Raw genomic sequence first — 14,276 nt, forward strand, 5'->3', positions numbered from 1 at the left:
TAGTTGTTTTTCTTCATGTAGAATTAACCTACAAGGAAAGAAAGGGTTTTTTTTAATTCCGATATTTCTGTCCCATTGACTTGCATTGGTTTCCGGTATCGGAATCGGCGATATCCGATACTTTTTGGGTATCGGTCCGATCCAATCCGATCCGATATTTCACGATATCGGATGGTATCGCTCAACACTTGTTGTCATGGTACTGGATGAAGGTAAGTTTATGCATGGGGTCAGGAGGGGTTTATATGGTGGATGGAGCAGAGCCCTGTGTGTTCTAGGTGTATGGAGTGGAGCCCTGTGTGCACGAGGTGTATGGAGCGGAGCCCTGTGTGTATGAGGTGTACGGAGCAGAGCCCTGTGTGTACGAGGTGTACGGAGCCGCGTGTGTACGAGGTGTGTGGAGCCGCGCGTGTATGGGGTGTATTAAGTTTGAAAAGATTGCGGCCCCCCAGCTCAAATTTTTTTATGTGCGGCCCATTTACTCTGCCGAGTTTGAGACCCTGCTGTAGAGGGAGAGAGCGGGAGAGCGGGGCTGTGGACGGGGAGAGCAGGGCTGTGAAGGAAGAGAATGGGGCTGTGGAGGGAGAGAGCGGGAGATCAGGGCTGTGGACGAAGAGACCGGGGATGTGGAAGAAGAGAGCGGGGCTGTGGAGTGACACCGGGACATGGATGTAGAGCGCGGCTGCGGAGGGATAGAATGGGACGGCGGGTGGAGAGCGGGGATGTTATGGAAGACAGCGGGACCCACAGTTAGGTACTATGCCTGGGCTACGCCGGGCTCTTCAGCTAGTATTGATATAATTGTCTTAACAAGTTTTTTCTGTTATACAATTTTTTTTTTAAAGTTATTGTTTAAAAAAAAGAACTTTATTATTTTTACTACTGCATACAGTATGTTTTCGTTTAACCAATACTCACCTCTCCAGCCTCTTCACTGTAGGCCAGGACTTCCGTACACATCTAGAACTTACTGCTCATCTTAAGGTTGCATTGAAGACGAGAACTTATCACTCACAGTGCGCTCCGGTCTGGATGTAATCCAAATGCTTGCCATCTGGTCGTCTTCTTTCCATTGTTGGGCACTTCACATCTCGGGCTTCTTCACTGTAGGGCAAGATTTCCGTACACATCCAGAACACCCTGCCATCATAAGGTTGCATTGAAGATGAGACCTGATCTATCACAATGAACTGTCCAGCCTGGATGTGGCCCAACTGCTTGCCAACTGGTCCTCTTCTTTCCACTGTTGGGCGTGTCACACCTCAGACTGCTTGACTGTAGGCCAATATTTCCGTACACGTCAAAACCTCACTGCGCATCATAAGATTGCAATGACAACGAGACCTTATGACACACAGTGAGCTCCGACCTGGATGTGGTCCAACTCCTTGCCATTCTGTCCTTTTCTTTCCATTGTTGAGTTTACCACCTCTTGAGCCCCTTCACTGTAGGCCAAGATTTCCGTACTCATCCAAAATTCAAGCGCTGCAGCCCATGTTACCAAAGGCCACTGTGTGTCATAGCAGTGGGCCAGTGCAGGAAAGTAAAGTAAAAATATGGCGACTTAACGCCTGGGCCGATGCTTTTAGGGCAGGAGTCGGTTGGACAGCTGATATGAAGGAATTTGGAACTTTGACGAGATCGGTACAGACAGGTCGGTTGCTTTACCAGAGGCAACTAAACCTGGTGACTGCTGATTTCGAGTCTGGGGTTAATCAGGTAGAAGGAATTGTCATAAGGCGAGGTCAGGCCAGGAAGGAACTGGGAGGCACAGAAGCGACAGCCAGAGAGGGATAGATGAGGAAACCATCGAATGTCACAATGTACCAACTGTGGATGTAACGTGTGAAGTACTCAGTAAAGAAAGTGTTAAAGTTAACGTGGACTGTGTCTCCATTGCTGGGGGTCACCTGAAAGAGGGGCCGTCATCACCTGGGAAGTGCCCAGAGGAAGCTGAATCTGGAGATACAGGTATGCTGGGGACAAGCGTACATTTTTCTGTAGGGGAAGGACTGGACATGGATATTGTGGTTATTCAGGTCACGACTACAGTCCTGTCCCTCCCTTACATAATTAGTTGATGTGACATGACTGCTCCAGCCAAAACACTGAAAACAGAGAAGTATTATCTGTCTTTGTTATTTTACATTACTAGAAGTTTTTGACGTCCATTATTTTAAAAGTTAAAAAATCTTTTAATATTGATTCAATGTGTCAATTGTATTAAAATCAAATAAAAAAGTTCTGTGACTACTTACTGTTACCTAATTGTTTTTTCTCTGCATGTTTCTTGAGAAAGCAATATGACCCCAAAATCATGAGGATCAGGATGACAATGTTGCCGACAACCATCCCAGTGATAAGGAAAGAATCCATAGGTCTGCAAACTGTAAAAAATAGTGGAAAATTAGAACGTAAAATATCAGTGAACCATTGGTTGATTAGAGGAATAGTCCAAACAGAACAGAGAACTTGTGTCATACCTAACGTAGAGTATAAAGGGGTGGTGGATGTAATAGAAATTCATGGGGGATCATAAAGAGAATAATTGAGTCCCATTTCATGAAATTCATTAAGCAGTACAAAATGGACCAGTTCTTTATGGCTGAATTAACAATGTAATATAAACTTACTAATATATTAATTACAGTGGCTGAGGACAATGATGATAGAAAAGACAAATATCACACAAAGTATATTTACCTGGGCAAGAAATCGTCTGACCTGGAGAAGCAGGAAAAAAAGCAAAATAATTATAAATATGTTTTACAAAAGCACTGAGTTTACTCTTTCTACTAATTGCAGAAATTTATTTTTATCTGGACAAGAAAACACTTTACTCAAAGAAGCAGAAAAAATGCTGGACGATACCTGCAGATTACAAGGATTTTATTGTATTGTTGTTACTGCTCATGTAGGTATTGTTCACATGATCAGGTTTTAATACATTAAATAGGACTGCTCCGTGAAGGGTTACCGTGACGTGGTGGAGTGGCTTAGTATACATTTTTTGCAAAAAACGTATCAACTAAACACCCTGTGTTTATCATCTTTTACCAGCACTTGCTGCTTACTGTTACATTTATTTTACAACAGAGTATTCATGCACGTTCGTCATACTGTGTGTTTTTTCTCTGTCTTCGTCTTTGGGTGGTGTGAATAGTTTCTTACTGACCTGTTCATTATTGTGCACGTCTCATGTGTTTTTAATCTATTGTTGTTACCGGTAGTTTCCATTTATTCTCTTTCCTTTTTCCATCTTATTTTTTCATTCCTCTACTTTCCTGTCACTGATCCTTTTTTATTTCCTTCTCCTTTACTTTTATACCCTTTCCATTTTGTTTCTTTTCCTATTCTCCTCTTTCTTATCAGTTATCTGCTTTTTTTGGCTCTAAATTATTTTCTATTTTTTCTTTTAGAAACTACATTTTTTGGTTTCATTTATTCTCCATTTTCTTTGTGCATTACATTCTTTTCATCCTCTTCCATTTTTCTAGAAAATATTTTGCTTCATTTCTTGTCTGTCCTTTGTCCCTATTCCTTTCCCTTTTCTTTTTCCCAAACCCTTTTCCTCTCTCTACACATTTTTCCATTTCCTCCACCTCTTTTTTATTGCCAGCAACACTTTCTCTTAATCTTTTTTTTCCTTCACCTCTTCTTCTTTTGCTTCAATAGCTTTCCTTTCCATTCACCTCTTCACTTTCCCTTGGTCTATTTTTACTTTTATTTTTTTCTCTTTATTTCACCATGTTTCATTCTCATTCATCTTTTTTCTTTCTGTTCTTTTTTTCTTCCATCTTTTTTTGCTTTCCATACTTCTTCTTTACATTTCCTTCATCATTATTTTGCATTCTTTTCACCTCTTTTCTGTACCGTTCTCTTCACTTCCCTTCTCCCTTTTTCCATTAATCTGATTCCCTTCCTGTTCATCTTCTTTTCTTCTATCTATTCACCTTCTTTCACTCCCTTTCTGTCTGGGACTGAACTGGTTAGAACTGTTTCAACATGCTACTAAACAGTGCAGGTTTTCTTTGCTCTGATATTGCTAGGGTTAATCTGTTTAGTTGCTCTCCTCGAGCTCTCCATCCTGGATTGCCTCTGTTGTTCCATGTTAGACACTTCCCTTTGATATATATTCTTGCCACTGGCATTGGAAAATTGCCAGTGATAGTTCATTCTGCCTGGTTTGCAGTTGGATTAGTTATTTGACTGTTGGAATTGATAGTTGGAGAGTTGTTATGGAGACTTCTGCATGGAATTTGTTTGCGTGTTCATCCTCACCTACTATTTAGTTTTGCCTACTTTACCCTCACCTGTGTACCACTCTGTTGTTTGGTGAGTGTATTTTGTATGATTGCAGTTTTCATTTATCCCTGTCTCTCTTCCCATAGCATGGCATGTGACCCTGGGGTCTCTACCTTCTGGGGTAATCCGGGAGACAGGGATAGACTAGGATACTCCCTAGCTTGAGGGTTCGGGAATAAGCCCTTTGCTCCAGGATATCCTGCAACAGTACCGTGAAACTTTCTTTAATAGTCAACTGCTTTCCTTTGTGTTATTTGTTTTACTTATTTTTCTTTCCTACAGTGTTTGCTAATAGCTTCCAACCATGAAGACATAAACAGCACAAACAATAATTGCTCACCTTACCTGCATCAATTGAATCCTGGGTGTACAGCAGTCTGAGCAGGCGAAAAGTTAAATTCACAGAAGAAAGTAGTCACTTCATTCTTCTCGATTTATTACTTTATTAGAGATCGATAACTGCAAATGACATAGAGCACTGTCCTTAAAGTAACTGACGCGTTTCGAGATACGATTCCTCAGTCATGTTCTGTAACAAAGGACTCATATTCCAAAACGCGTCAGTCACTTTAAAGACTGTACTGTATGTCATTTGCACACATCAATCTCTAATAAAGTAATAAACTGAGGAGAATGAAGTGCCGACTTTCTTATGTGAAAGAAGGCTTATAGGTATGCAGTAGAGCTTTATACATGTAATTAGTAACATAGTAACATAGTTATTAAGGTTGAAGGGAGACTATAAGTCCATCTAGTTCAACCCATATCCTATCCTAACTTGCCCTAACATGTTGATCCAGAGGAAGGCAAAAAAAACCCATGTGGCAAACAGTAAGCTTCACATTGGGGAAAAAAAATCCTTCCCGTCTCCACATACGGCAATCAGACAAGCTCCCTGGATCAATGCAATATTAAGGAAACTAGTGTACATACCCTGTTATATTATACTTTTCAAGGAAGGCATCCAGACCCTTCTTAAATTTTAGTAGGGAATCAATCATTACAACATCATATGGCAGAGAGTTCCATAATCTCACTGCTCTTGGAGGAATTTTTAATATCAAGCTTACTGTGTGAGCTAAGTGACTTCTTTTTTTTTAGCACATTGGAGCAATAAAAAATAGTTGTACATGTAGACTTATTCTGTATGAATCTAGTAAACTAATAAATTCATCTAAAGTAGAGTGTAAGGATTCCGGATGTTACATGGAGCCTGATTTGTCCTTGTCCAAGATGTAGTCTGGTACTGCCCTTGAACTTCCTGTCTGTCCAGTTATTAAAGTCCGGGTTGGGAAACACTCCTTGCCTGTGTATTTTGTGTGCTGCTGGCTCCTGAGCTTCCTCCTGGCTTGCTTCTGGAGTTCCTACTGCTGCTCCTTACTCTGTGCCTCTTCACTTCCAGCTGCCTCAAGTCCTCTGTGCTGCTTCCTGATCCTAACGTTGGTTACCTTTGTTCAGATGTGAGAAGTTTTACATTTCTGGAACTGCTGTGTCCGTAAGAACCTTTGACATTATTATCATTGTACTAATTCTTGAACTGTGTCTGTGCGGGTTGCAGTGCTGGACTTTGTGGACTTTTTCAAACCTAAAGCAGTACACTGGAAATCCACCTCATTGCTGAACACCACTTGCATATTTCTGGACTGCCATGAAAGTTGCTGGACATTTTCATTATGGATAAGTGCCAGTCGCACTCGGCTTCATTTAATGTTGTTGCTGGACATTTTCGTTTTGTGCTGTTTTCACTTCACTGTAAACTCAGGATAATCTCTGTTAGCTTATGTTGTACACCTTGCTTACTAATACAGTTTATTTTGTCACAATTTCAGTCTCAGATTCGTTCTTATCCTATGCAATCAGATTCCATAGTGTCTTCATAATTGTTACATAGAGATACCATTGGAGGGATATTTTTTCACTCCACTATTGAAAGTTGTATTTCTACCTATTGTAAAAGCACTTTCCAATTTGGATACAAATTTGTCATCTGTATAATAAACATTGATATCACAACAGTTGGAAAAAAGTTATAAAACTTACCTGTGACATTCAAAGTGATGTTACTACTGGTGGTCACATTACTTCCAAATGTCACCATACAGGTAACTAAAGACTGATCATCCTCAATCCATGGAATAAACGTGAGGCTGGCGTAATACGTCATTGTGCCATCATCATTTTTTTCTATGTATGTCTGTGTTGTTCCATATTTTTCAATGTTTCCTTCCCATGTGATAAGTGGAGCCTTCCCAGAACATCTTCCAGGACTTGTACAATTCAGTGTTACCTCCTCACCTGCAACAATCCTTCCCACAAGAGATATTTCTGGTTTATCTGATAACTCTAGAAAATAATTATCAAAAACCATAAAATCTTATTAAAAAGAGTAAGAAGCATCAAAGCAAGGTCATATGTATCTTACCATGAGCCAGGTACGATGTGTGCACTATTGCGCCAGCTAACAAGCCACTGCAGCCAAGACTCATCCCCATCTTGACGTATACGTACCCAATAAATGTTGTTGCAATAACCCAATTCGAATATTTTAAAAGTGTTTTGTGAAAGACCATTGATAACAAGTTGTGAAAAGTTTTTTCAGTTCCCGGCATGTTTAGACATTATTGGTTTTCGGAGTATTAATAAACTTTATAAATCTACGTACCAATTACATTCACTCTGACAACTGGGTTCTGAAAACTATAACTTAGAGTCCAATTTTTACTGTCTTCATGTCTAAAGTAATAGGTCCCAATGTCTTCTTTCTTGGCGCTATTTATAGTCAATGTGCAATCTCCGTTATCAGGATTTCCTGTAAGATGAAAGTTTTCTTTAATGACATGTCTTGACTTTACATTAGTGGCTACAAATGTAGCTGGTAGTACAGGATTTTTGAGCCATGAGCCCCCGGAATTCTTGAACACATTTTTAGAGCTAGCATTAAATTTGCAAGGAATGGTGACACAGAGGCCCTCTTGGACATTGACAGTAGATTTAACTTCAATGGAGTAACCAGGAACATCCTGACACGTGAAACCTGTTGAAAGATGAATGAGTGACATCATGTTGAAAAATACTTTTCAATATTTTCAAATGAAAGTTGTTTCAAAAACTTCCATATTCACTGGAATATTTTCAAAAATAGAAGTAAAGGTTGATGCGCTTTGACTAAACAGTCTTAATCGCAATGATTAAGACTGTTTAGTCGAAACTTGTCAATGTTTACTTCTGCCTTTCCTTTCTATGATAGCCTTTTAATGGAATTTGAATAAAGTTATCAATTTTATGGAGTACCCAGCTTTATTTTCATGGACTATTTGCCTGGAGATAACCTGAATCACAAATATCCAGGTCAGAGCTACCTCTCAGCATTTGGAAATACAGTATTGCCAGCAGTGTGAGCAGCCTCTTCTTCATCATTACTGGTATCTACAGTATAAGATTAGATGGACAGGGTGACAGCAGTGTGAGTAGATATTTCTTACCGCAGCACCTCTGGTATCACCATTATTAGATCAGATAGGGTGGACAGCAGTGTGAGTGTCAAGATGTGATGCTCTTCGGTAAGAAAGGGGGGCCTCAAACTGTCCCTGGAACTGGGACCCTAAATATCCTCCTCCAGGGAGTTAGGAAGCAAAGCTTTCACTGGCAAGACAGAGAGGGTCTGACCAGGTTTTGTAGGGAGAGGTAATGACCAGATCAGAAGCAGTCGAAAAATGGAGCAGCAAGTTTCTGACCTGCATAGAAAGGGTCGCTAACCTCTTCAGCACCAAAAGAAACCAAATCCATTTAATATGCGACACAAACACACAGGCTAAATGGAAGATCTGTGATTCACAATGCATAGTGATCTTCTAACCCCAGATCTCCCAGTGGACTTGACGCCCTCGTGATAGTGAGCAGCCTCTTCTCACCTCTACACCACTGACATCTCCAGGATTAGATCAGATAAGACCATTTCCTTATTGATCACAAAGAAGGACAACATAACTTCTGCTCCCACGCTTTAAAGGTAGGATTTTGTAAAATATAAGAAAAAACTTACTTTTCAAGAGTAGAGCAAAGACAATGGAAAGACTGACCCAAAATTCAAAGCCGCTTTTCTGCATCATCTTGATGCGGAGATTAATTCTTGTTTCGTGAAGGCGTTGTCTCTTTTGAAAATAACATTTCTGAAAGTCTTCATCAACTTCTCCTATTTCCTTTTCCTGGATTTCTTCATTGTATGTGTCCACCTTTAACTTTTCACAGATCATGTAAGGACTTAAGTTTCTTATATTGCACAGTTAAAGCATTATAATGACATATTTGATAAACAAATCATAGGAAATGTGAAATTTGATTAAAATCAGAGAAAAGACCAAACTTATACAACGACAGACTAAAAAATAGTTCCCAGCAGAAAAAATCACAATGTGTTATGTCTCACCTGGTGAAGTAGAATCTGGAAGGCCTTGGTCCAGATAATAGGTTATTGTGTAACACGGAAATATGATGTTGGTGCAGCATACAGGAGGGATCAATGGATGCTAATTACACTAAACAGCAACCATAGGAAAATAGTAGTAGTCTACTAGTAAGCCTATTACTCAATGAAGGAAGATTCATGAAGCAGGTCAAAATAATGGCATGGCAGAGTAAACTTGGCAATCTAGTAGAGCAGAAAATATCAGCCCTGAGAAGCACTGAACAGTGATGTTTGAGATTTCATTGATGTAGTAGCGCCGAATAGATCTGAAGATTCAGTGCCGTGGTGTAGTTGAGCTGGGTTGGTCAGGAAGCACAGTGCAAAGATGTGGCAGTCTATTTGTATAGAAAAGCTTGATTTCTTAGGAAACTCAACATATAACAGTCAAGCAGAATGATCCAAAGTAGTGGCAAACATGAAATACTGGAAAAAAGATGGGTTAAAATTGTACTGCCATTGAAAAGATGATGAGGAAACAGGCATCCATGATTGTGGTTTATTGGTTTACGCGTTTCAAAGTATCAAACTAAACTTCTTCATTAAAGGGAAGCTGCCACCCCATTTTTGGCCTATAAGCTGCGGCCACCACCATCAGAGATTTATCTACAGCATTCTGTAATGCTGTAGATAAGCCCCCGATGTAACCTGAAGGATAAGAAAACTGAGTTATTCTCACCCAGGTGTCCGGTCCTGTCCGATGGGTGTCGTGGTCCGGTCGGGTGCCTCCCATCTTCTAGAGATGACGTCCTCCTTCTTACTTCTGCTGCAACTCCTGTGCAGGCATACTTTCTCTGCCCTGTTGAAGGCAGAGTTAAGTACTGCAGTGCGCAGGCGCCGGACCTCTCTGACTTTTCCCGGTGCCTGCGCACTGCAAAACTTTACTCTGCCCTCAACAAGGCAGAGAAAGTACGACTGTGCAGGAGCCGCGGCAGAAGTAAGTAGGGGGACGTCATCGCATGAAGATGGGAGGCGCCGGACTGGACCGTGACATCCACCGCACCCCCCTCCCCCCCCCCAGTAAGTATAATCTAACTTGTTTTTCTTATCTTTCAGGTTACATCGGGGTCTTATCTACAGCATTACAGAATGCTGTAGATAAGCCCCTGATGGCTGTGGCCGCATCTTATAGGCCAAAAATGGGGTGACAGATTCCCTTTAAGACAAATCACTGTGGTTTGAACTATAAAAGGGGGATCTGCCTCTGTTTCCAGAGACTCTACAGAACAGCAGCCAGGGAACCATGGCACCAACAGAAGGAATACAGATGTGCTCCACTCACTCTCACTGAACCCTCAATGACATTTGGAGAATACAGGTTGAGACCATCAATGCGGTCTTTCTAAAGACAGTCATGTCAGCAGACAAGAGCACCCTCTAACCCGATGTGTCCACACCGACCATGAAAGAATTGGGATGTTCTCACCTTCTAGGAACATGATGCCATTTTGAATGCACCAAGATATCATGACGAGATCCTGAGGCCCATTATTGTGCCATTCATTAATGACCATCACCTCCTGTTATAGCATGATAATGCACAGCCCCATGTTGTGAGGTTCTGTACCCAATTTCTGCAAGCTGAATTGTGAAGGCAAATGGAGGTCACACCAGATACTTAATGGTTTTCTGACCCCCACCCCAGGATGCCCCAATACTGTAAAACTACACAGTCTAAAGAGCCCATTTATTGTGGCTACTAGCCTAAGGCACACCTCTACAATAGTCAATCTGTCTTATAAGGGTCTTAATATACCACACCTATGAGGTGGATAAATTATCTCAGCAATGGAGAAGATCTCACGAACACAGATTTAGACATATACATGAACAATATTTGATAGAAAAGGGGATTTTGTGTCCATAGAAAAACTCTTAGACTAGGGATGAGCGAGTAGTGAAGTATTCAAACTCGCTATACTCGTACAGAGTATACCGTAATACTCGGGTATTCGGTACGATTAGCGAGTCCAATCATAGTCAATGGAAAATGTAAGTAATTGTCTGCTGGATCCTACAAAGCAGTCTGGGGGCTGAGGAAAAGGCTAAAAAATGTGTAAATGTTAAAAAAATGTATGCTGTAAACAAATGTATTTAACATGGGGGCACCTGGTAAGGTACTGCACAAGTGGTTTTACACTTCTGCTTCACTAGAATGTACAAACACTATTTGAAGTCCTGTGGTTTTTTGCTGGCAGAGCAGGACTTGTTTGCCACGTACTCAGTGCCATTGATATACCAGAAGTGCCGTAAGAGCGAGTGATGATGGAGGCAATCTTCTGACAGTGTAAGTGGTGTAAGGAGAGCAATCTGCCCTAGGGTCTGTGTGATGGTTAACGCAGGAAGAAGCCACCCATCATCATCATCACAAGGGATTCACAATTTTAAAGCTTGGACTACTGTCCTTGTTGTGCCACTACCCAATGTGTAGGCATAGACATATTGTCTTCAAAACATTAGCCCTTGGGTCTGTATCATGGTTGATGAAGGAAGCAAGGCAGGTCTGAAAGGCCAATCAATTATGATGAAGCTAGGGCTACTAGCATAGAGGTCGCAGTGCCCAGTGTCCAGGTATAGCCATAGTGTAACCAAAAATTACCCCAAGGGGCTGTATCATAGTTGATGAAGGAAGCAAGACAGGTCTGAAGAGCCAAACAATTATGATGATGCTAGGACTACTAGCAGAGGTTGCAGTGCCCAGTGTCCAGGTATAGCCATAGTGTCTCCAAAAATTAGCCCAAGGGGCATGATACCATGGTTGATGAAGGAAGTAGGGTCTCACTCTCATCACAAGTGCCTCCGATGGGAAATATTAATTAACGTAACATTGTTTTTAGCTTATTGACCATGAGGTACATGTGTCAGAAGCAGGATTTGAAAACATGAGTAAGAGGAAGAAAAGGGGCTTGTATGGGAAGGGATGGATGTGATCACCAATTTTAAAAAAAATAACGTTTTGGGTGACTTTAGGTTGGGATACTGTCATCTGGAGGGCTTAAATACTGTTGCGATCCAGTCCTTGTTAAATTTTATCAGAGTCAGCCTGTCTGCATTCTCTGCAGTCAACCGTGTGCGTGTATCTGTGATGATTGCCCCAGCGGCACTGAAAACACGCTCTGACATTACACCAGCAGCAGGGCAGGCCAGCACCTGCAAGGCACAGAAGGAGAGGTCAGGCCAACTATGCAGCTTGGATACCCAGTAATTAAATGGTACAGAAGCGTCAGGAAGGACACAGGTAAGGTCACTTAGATAGTCGTTGACCATCTTGTTCAATTTCTCCCTCCTTGACATTGCTACTGTTCCAGCTAGTCCTTGGTGATGAGCCGGTTTATTGAAGATGGCCCAGTTTGTGGACCTTTTACCACCACCTCTTTTGGACCTGCTTAGCATATTTCTCCCCATTAATGCATGCTGTTGCACAGCTCTGGTATCTCTGCTAGCAGTGGTGTCTGGGGGTGCTTTTGCCATCAAATGATTGACAACAGCCTTCTTGAAGGATTCCATTGTGAAACCCCTTGATGACTGCAACAGTACCAAAGGAAATTTGTCCTTGTACCGTGGGTCTAGAAAGGTGGCCAACCAGTATAGGTTGCTATTGAAAATGTGGATTACGCCAGGGTCTTGGCACAGACAGTCAGATATGAAGTGTGCCATGTGTGCCAAGCTGCAAAGAGGCAAATGTTCTGTGACCCCTGAAGGAGGAACAAAACCCATCCTCTCCTCAAACTGACTCTCCTCCTCCACCTCCTCCTCTCCAGCCCACCCATGCTGGACAGACATGAAGCTGGGGTTAGAATTCACCTCTGTAGCATGAGGTGTCCCCAAGGTACCACTAAAAAAGAAGTCCTCTCCCTCCTCATTTTCATCATCATCTTCATCTCCCAATGTTACCTGATGATATTGCCTGGGCTGGGTAGGATCACCCATTGTGACATCTTGCTCCATACCCAGCTGCTGGGCATGCAAAGGTTCCATTTTTTGATTCTGCAAACATTTTTCAGCAGACATAGTGGAGTGCCCCACGGGGCCTGGGGGTACTCGGTACCAGGCCCATCGACTATCATGGGGGACGGTGTCACGGCAGTGGCGACCCGGTCCGTGGCCCAGAGGCATCCAGTAAAAAAATAGGGGAAAGTTGTGTGGTATTTTTGTGGTAAAAATAAAGATAATGTTTATAGATGGTGAAATACGTGACGCCACCTGTGGTATTCTAGTCAGAGGTGACCAGCGCTGCGGTGTTGCTTCTCTGGGATGGATGTTGGGCGCATCTATGATGTTGTAGCCCTCCACAGGTAGGGCTGTAGTCCCAGGGCAAAGATGTTAAATAAATAGTAAAAGTGGCTGTAAACGTTGGGGTGCAGATAAATGAGAGAAAGACACAGAGAGGTGCAGTTTCTTTACCTTTTACTGGTAATAGGTTGCAGTCCGGAGTACCACATACAGGTGATGGAATGAGTCCGGCTCGCCTGGAGGCATTCGGGGATCCACCTTGCCAGGTGGGGATTTAGGACCTTCCTTTCTGCGCTTTGTGTGTTGGTCTCCGCTGTGTATAACTATGCTGCGACCCTCTATTCGTGATGGTTTCACTAACCTGTACGGCTGTCAGCATGAGCCTATTCCACGGGTACCGTTCTCTTCACCGTCGGCCCCGGGCTCCTTATCCACTGCCGTGCCCTCAGGTGATTAATGTGCACAGGAATTTACAATCCCCTGTACTTTCAGATTCAGCTATCAGGACTTACAGTTCCTGTCAGCCTAGGACTCTGATGTCCTTTTTCTCTTTATTAGCGCTTTACTCAGGGGTCTGCTATATGCAGTATTTCAGCTTCCCTAGAGTCTCTTAGTCTCTGCTCTTGTCCTTTTCCTCTTCACAGATCAGCTGTCTATCTTCATCTGACAGGATCTTCCAGAAAGATCCTTTTTACCTCACGTCCTCACGTTTTAACTGTCATTTTCCTCACAGCTGTTTTGTTTCCATGACAACTCCCTCAGCTGATTTCTAGCTGACTCACCAACCCCCTCTGCTGGCCAGAATTTATAAGGCATCTCCCTTTTCTGACCTGCAGTAAGAATTGTGATTTTTAATCTCTTTTACCTGGCATGGAGGTCCCTTTCTGCCTCCAAGCATGACTTCACCTGTTAGAGGGAGCCGATGTCACTGTGACAACCGGACTCTGGGGTGTCACAATAGCATAGGGATGGTTACACTGATAATAGCCTGATCACCGCTCACAAGCTTGGTGCAGTACTCAAAGTTATCAAGCACACCACAAATAGCAGCAATCCACACCCACTCGACAGTTGTTATGTGTCTTGGCTGAGTCTCAGTGTGATGGGCATGTTTAAGCTGGTATTCAGCAAGCACCCTCTGCTGCTCACTTACCCTTGCCAACATATTTTATGTTGAGTTCCACTGTGTTATCAGGTCGCAAATGAGTCTGTGGTTTGGCAAATTAAATTGTTTTTGAAGCGCTGCAAGACTGGCAACAGTGGTTGAGGAGTGGCA

At 42.3% G+C, this 14,276-nt stretch overlaps 1 protein-coding gene across 2 annotated transcripts in view; it reads right to left on the reverse strand.

Annotated features, from left to right (window-relative positions):
* The window catches only part of LOC141085321 (sialic acid-binding Ig-like lectin 13), an 80,668-nt gene that overhangs the window by 51,485 nt on the left and 14,907 nt on the right, over window positions 1–14,276 (reverse strand). Inside the window, exons 2-6 of one of the 2 annotated variants that reach the window (XM_073570601.1) lie at window positions 8,348–8,543; window positions 6,968–7,339; window positions 6,346–6,648; window positions 2,704–2,724; window positions 2,265–2,387 (exon numbers count right to left, since the gene is read on the reverse strand). In XM_073570601.1, coding sequence (XP_073426702.1) covers window positions 2,265–2,387; window positions 2,704–2,724; window positions 6,346–6,648; window positions 6,968–7,339; window positions 8,348–8,414 — 886 coding nt within the window. In that variant the 5' untranslated portion in view covers window positions 8,415–8,543. Of the gene's footprint in view, window positions 1–2,258; window positions 2,388–2,703; window positions 2,725–6,345; window positions 6,649–6,967; window positions 7,340–8,347; window positions 8,544–14,276 lie in introns of both variants that reach the window. The other variant, XM_073570599.1, reaches the window with a different exon arrangement.

Source organism: Dendrobates tinctorius, unplaced genomic scaffold (genome assembly GCF_039654945.1).
Source record: "Dendrobates tinctorius isolate UK_male_01 unplaced genomic scaffold, ASM3965494v1 ptg000028l, whole genome shotgun sequence".
In the NCBI taxonomy this organism is placed as follows: domain Eukaryota; kingdom Metazoa; phylum Chordata; class Amphibia; order Anura; family Dendrobatidae; genus Dendrobates; species Dendrobates tinctorius.